Genomic DNA, 6,295 nt, shown 5'->3' on the forward strand with positions numbered 1-6,295 from the left:
TAAAGGGGATGCTGAGGTAACATCAGTCAGTTGTACTATGTGGAGTGACTTTTAGGAAGAGCATCCAGACAGGGGAATTTGCTCCAGAGATGGGGGAGGAGAGCCTGCTTTAGTTTACAGCAGGTGATGATCGAGGAGAAAGATCTTATGGAAATGGACTAAGGTTCACTAATATTATATAGAGGGGACGAGAGTACCGAAGGATATACAAAAGCACAGGAACATTATATGTGGAAGGAGTTTAGTATGCCAGGGAAATTTCGAGTGACATAAAAGGCAGAGGGGATACTGGTAACTTTTCTTTTTGTTGAAGACTAACAACCCACACTAAACTCTCAGAGCGGAGTTCAACCAGTAAACACTAGTTCACTAAAATATTGTTATCAGTAGAGGTAGACCAGATACTTCGGATGAAATTGGAAAGCATATGTATCTCTACAACTTACCTTGTACTCCGGAAACAGACATAGATTCATGTCACTATACTTCGAAAAAAGGCATATGTATAATATAAATTATATTGGGCCCCAACTGTGCACCAACAATCACCATATGGTATACCATAACGGAGAACGGTAATATAAAGTGGGTAATCTAAGGTTACTGTATAAATATTAACAACCTAACTTTATAAAGTTCAGTAGCAACCAGTTTTTTTTGTATTGCATGCACGGTAATCTTTTATGTATAGGGAAAGGATATGGTATAGCATAGTATAATGATATGCATTGTTTCAGTTAAATAAATATTGTCATCTTTGTGAATAAACCATCATATTTATATATGAAGTGAGTTATATTAATGAATACTTACCGGTGAGGTGGAGAACATCCTTGGTAAACGAAAGAACAGCCCCTGAAAGACATAAGGTGACAATAAGGTAAACAACCTCTTTTATCAATTACCCCTTTGGATACAGTATATGTATATAGCATTACTGGTAAATGCTTTCCCAAGCAAGCTAAAGGGGGGAATAAATATTGCTTGGGTGGAGGCACTCTGTTCAATTGAAATAGTAACCTCTTCAGTGTATTATTAGGGTACAAAGGAGGGTTACATTTGGAGGCACTGCTGAGATCCTACTATACCCAAGATTCAGTGTTCCATATCGAAAATATACATCATGGAAGAAGTTACCAACGCCGATATCTATAGGTGGTGTAAAGAAAAGGGCGTGGAACCCTTATGTAGCTTCGGATTAGTTGGACAACTTTCATCGGCCAGTGATGATGCAGTCATTCGGGCTGTTGTACAACTGTATGGTATTAGTCAACCATGTACGGTTGATCGATGGAAAGGACAAGATGGAGAAACTTTTGCTATCCTACTTAGTAATAGACTTCCTTTGGATAACACATTACTACCCTGTATGGTGGTGGTTGAAGATGTCCCTGGGCGAAAAGTTCAACTAGTATGGCCTGAAACCATGGAAGAAGCGGCCACCCCAGGAGAAGATATAGGAAATGATACCACGACTGTAGGAGACTGTTTTCATATCCCCAGTGGGGAAGATCGAACAGAGGATAAGGAAGAATCTCCTGGAAAAGGGGTGAAAACCATGATGGATAAAATGGTTAGTCAGATGGAGAGATTACATTATGAAGGGGGATATAGGAGACTTAGGATTTTCTCTGGTATTTCCCCTGTACCTGCTGGTGAAGAAACATATGATACTTGGAGAGAAGCTGCCATTCAGCACTCTGAAGAGTGGCAATGTCCTGAGCATATCAAACGACAGCGCATAGTGGAAAGTCTCCGGGGACCTGCTATGAGAGTGATTCAAGCCACCAGAAGGAGTAAATCTACCGCCACTCTGAAAGATTATCTAGAAGCGTTGGATTTTTCTTATGGCACCATGGAAGATGTAGGAGATCTGATGTCAAGATTACATCGCACCTATCAGGAGCCGGGGGAGACTCTCACTCAATATATTTATAGAGTGGATCGATTGATTTATCAAATTGTAGAGAAAGGGGGGATAGTTAGGGATGCGGTAGATGACCAACGAATGCGACAGGTTCTGAAAGGAGCTCTAACTCTAAATCCAGTTGCACAAAGACTACGTTGTACCCGACGGTCAGGACCCGCACCCAGTCTTACGGAACTTGTGAGGGAGGTCAAGATAGAGGAAGTACAAATCGAGAATCGAGACAAGACTATTAAGAGAGTCAAAGCTATCTTACCGGCGATACCTGCCCCCACCTCCACTGTTATGGATGACCGATTGATTAAGTTACTGGAAGATCAAAATAAAAAAATAGACCAGTTAATTGCTTTACAGAGTACAGCTTCATCAAGGCCCTACTGGTCGTCAGACTCAACCCGAGGAAGGACCAGGGGAGGTGGTAGACGTGGGAATATACTCTGTTATAGTTGTGGACAACCAGGACATAGATCTTTTGAATGCCCAGTGAGTGGTATGGAGCGGAATGGACGAATGCCGTTTTACCACCGGTCCAGAGAGGAGCAGATGGAAAACCCCAACGGGAGTTCTGTGAACCCCTCACAGGCTCCCCAACAATAACTGTTCATGCTATGGGGAGTGCCCAATGGTCCGATGCTATTCCAGACTGTCTTATGGGAAATGCACCATTAGTGAAAGCACTTATAAATGGACAGGAATGTATGGTGTTGTTGGACAGTGGGTCACAAGTGTCCATTGTATTTGAAACATGGTACCGGGAGAATCTGTCAACTGTTCCCATTCAAGCTCTTAGCGGTCTTACAGTATGGGGCCTCAGTGAACAGAAGTACCCGTATTTAGGGTACATAGTTACACAACTTACTTTGGAACCTGGATTAATTACCCCTAATGATTCTATCCCATTGGTAGCCCTGATTTGCCCTGATTCCCCTGGGGATAATGGCCACTTGTCCGCTATAGTGGGTACTAATACCAATATGTTTAGAAATTTAAAGCAATGGTGTGATAAACAAGACAGGGGAAATAATGAAGGGATGAGACCATTGATAGAACCAGAAACCGTTCACTGTAACTTCTTGGAAAGTCATCCTGATCGAATGGTTACCCCTTTGTCTAATGGGTCTCAGGGAAATTATAACCAATTGAATCTGGAAGAGTGTTTTCAGGGGAGTGATATTGATCAGACTCGAAAACAACTGCTAATGGAACAGCTCATGTTAAGGGAAGATGTTTTTTCCAAAAGTGATTGGGACCTAGGGACTGCATCGGGTGTTGAACATCATATTAGATTGACAAATAATACTCCATTCCGAGAGAGATCCAGGAGATTGGCTCCGGCTGATTTCGAAGACGTCAGGAGTCACCTTAGGAATTTGTTGGAGAATAATGTCATCGCCGATTCCGAAAGTCAGTATGCTTCACCTATTGTGGTTGCTCGGAAAAAGACCGGAGAAATTCGTCTATGTATAGACTATCGTACTCTTAACAATAGAACAGTGACTGATCAATACACTGTACCTAAAGTAGACGAGGCATTGGATTGCCTTCAAGGGAGCCAGTGGTTCTCCGTTCTTGATCTACGATGCGGGTACTATCAGATCCCCATGAGTAAGGAGGACAGGGCCAAAACTGCCTTCATCTGCCCTATTGGGTTCTATGAGTTTTTAAAGATGCCCCAAGGAATCAAGGGAGCACCGGCTACTTTCCAACGAACCATGGAACAAACTGTAGGTGACATGTGTTACCGGGAAGTATTAGTGTATCTCGACGATATCATCGTGTTCGGAAAAGATCTAGATGAACACAATGAACGATTACTGAAAGTGTTAGATCGTCTACGAGCTCGAGGATTAAAACTTTCAGCCGAAAAATGTAAATTGTGTAGATCTTCAGTCAAATACTTGGGACATGTGGTGAGTCGGCAAGGGATAGCTACTGATCCCGATAAAGTAGCCACGGTGAAGAAATGGCCCCGACCAACCAACCTTAAGGAACTGAGGTCTTTTCTGGGTTTTTGTGGATACTACAGGAAGTTCGTAGAGCACTATTCTAAAATCGCTAAACCACTGACAGATTTAACAAGAGGGTATCCGCCCGTCAATAAAGACAGAAGAAAGAAATCCGAGGTAGACATGTCTTACCATAAGCCCAGAGAATTGTTTGGAAACAGGTGGACGGATCAGTGTGAGAAAGCCTTTGTTACTCTGAAAGATCGCCTCACTGAATCTCCTGTGTTGGCATATGCTATACCGGATTTGCCTTACGAAGTACACATAGATGCCTCATTAGACGGGCTAGGGGGGGTGTTGTACCAAAAACAAGAGCAATTGTTGAGACCCATTGCCTATGTTAGTAGAGGAATTTCTAGTAGTGAAAGAAATTATCCCGTTCACAAGTTGGAATTTCTAGCATTAAAATGGGTGGTTAGCGAAAAATTACATGACTATCTTTATGGCGCGAAATTCATTGTACAGACGGATAACAACCCACTTACTTATGTACAGACCTCCGCTAAACTTGATGCCACTGGACACCGATGGCTTGCAGCCCTTACCAACTATGACTTCACTCTCAAATATAGGCCAGGTATTAATAACCAGGATGCTGATGCTTTATCTAGGATGCCACACTCTGAAGCTCCCGAAGGCGAATATGATTGGATTGAAGTACCTGCTGGAGTAGTAAAAGGACTGTGCCACCATATTAGTATCACCAAAAATCAAGAAGTGGCGGCGGTATATGATATAGGAGCCTCTGAAATAGCTATTCCACCTCTCTATTGCAGGTTAGGACGGGTTGAACTCCAGGGGTTAGGAATAATAACCTCTGAACAATTGGCTCAAGAACAACGAACTGACCCCGATATTCTTCCTATTGTTAGGATTATCGAAGATCATAATTATCAGTTGCATCGTTCTCAATTACCAAGGAAGGCACAAATATTGATGAGGCAGTACCGGAAGTTAACCATGCTGAATGGGGTATTATTTCGGAAAACAATCAAGAAAGACGGAGGTACTAAAATGCAAATAGTATTACCCACCAAGTATAAACAGATGGTGCTAGAAGCCTTGCATGATCAACATGGCCACCTTGGATATGAGAAAACCCAGGGGTTGGTGTCCGATCGTTTTTTCTGGGCTCATATGAATCAGGATATAGAACGATTCTGTAGAACCTGTGGGAATTGCATTCTCCGAAAAACTTTACCTATATCTACCGTTCCATTAGTTAATATCACCAGTACGGGACCTATGGAGTTAGTATGCATCGATTTCCTTACCTTAGATGGCCCTGGTAGATCAGACTGTCATATTCTGGTAGTAACTGACCATTTTACAAGGTATGCTCAAGCCTACGTAACTGTGAACCAGACTGCCCTAACTGTTGCAAGAACATTGTGGGAGAAATTCTTTGTACATTACGGTTTGCCCGCAAGGATTCATTCAGATCAAGGTCGAGAATTTGAGAGTAAAGTAATTCGAGAACTGTGTCATTGCTGTGGTATAACCAAATCCCGAACTACCCCCTATCATCCCCAAGGAGACCCTCAGCCTGAGCGATTTAACAGAACGTTATTAAACATGTTGGGCACATTAGACTCTAAAAGAAAATCCAACTGGCGGAAATATATTGCTCCTTTAGTGCATGCATATAATTGCACTCGAAATGACACCACGGGATACACCCCATATTACCTCATGTTTGGTCGGGAGGCCAGATTGCCCATAGATATTTGTTTAGGAACTCGCAATAATTCTAGTTCAAAGATATCTCACAGCCAATATGTTAAACAACTTCGTCAACAATTACGAGAAGCCTATCAACTCGCTGAAAGGGCCGCCCAGAAAATGTGTGACAGAAATAAAGAATATTTTGATCGACATATTAAGGAACACATCTTAAAGCCTGGAGATAGAGTGCTGATTAGAGCTCTGGGGTTACCACGAAAGCAAAAGTTACAGTATAAATGGAAATCCACTCCTTTTATTGTATTGAAACAGCTCCCTAACATTCCGGTATACCAATTAGCCCCAGCAAATGGGCAGGGAAATATGGTCACTTACCATAGAAAACATTTACTCCCTATTGCTCAGGACATTAGATGGGAAAATAATGTAACGTTTCCTATGGAAGATAGTGAAATTAAAAGCATTGGTACACAGGAAGTTAACCTTCAGAGTCCAAGAAAAGAAGCTGAGGACATTGAAGATGACTTCAAAGCAGGATACTACTTTTGGGATAGTGAACCTTGGGAATCCAAAACCCATGTATTGGATTCATATCCTGGAGGACAAGAAAAAATACCCTCTTCATGCACCGGGGTAGAACCGGAGAGTGTTGGAAGCCATGATGGTAATGAAAGTGAAT

The 6,295-nt window shown here is 42.2% G+C and overlaps 1 protein-coding gene across 1 annotated transcript; it reads left to right on the top strand.

Moving 5' to 3' along the window:
- Positions 1-1,123: 1,123 nt before the first annotated feature.
- LOC134944145 (paraneoplastic antigen Ma3 homolog) lies at positions 1,124-2,524 on the top strand. Its single transcript, XM_063932722.1, has one exon. The coding sequence runs from the start codon at positions 1,124-1,126 to the stop codon at positions 2,522-2,524; it is 1,401 nt and encodes a 466-aa protein (XP_063788792.1).
- Positions 2,525-6,295: the final 3,771 nt, after the last annotated feature.

Source organism: Pseudophryne corroboree, chromosome 7 (assembly GCF_028390025.1).
Source record: "Pseudophryne corroboree isolate aPseCor3 chromosome 7, aPseCor3.hap2, whole genome shotgun sequence".
NCBI classification, from domain to species: Eukaryota; Metazoa; Chordata; class Amphibia; order Anura; family Myobatrachidae; genus Pseudophryne; species Pseudophryne corroboree.

Coding starts and splice junctions, on each gene's coding strand:
- LOC134944145 (XM_063932722.1), top strand. CDS start 1,124: ATGGAAGAAGTTACCAACGCCGATATCTATAGGTGGTGTAAAGAAAAG.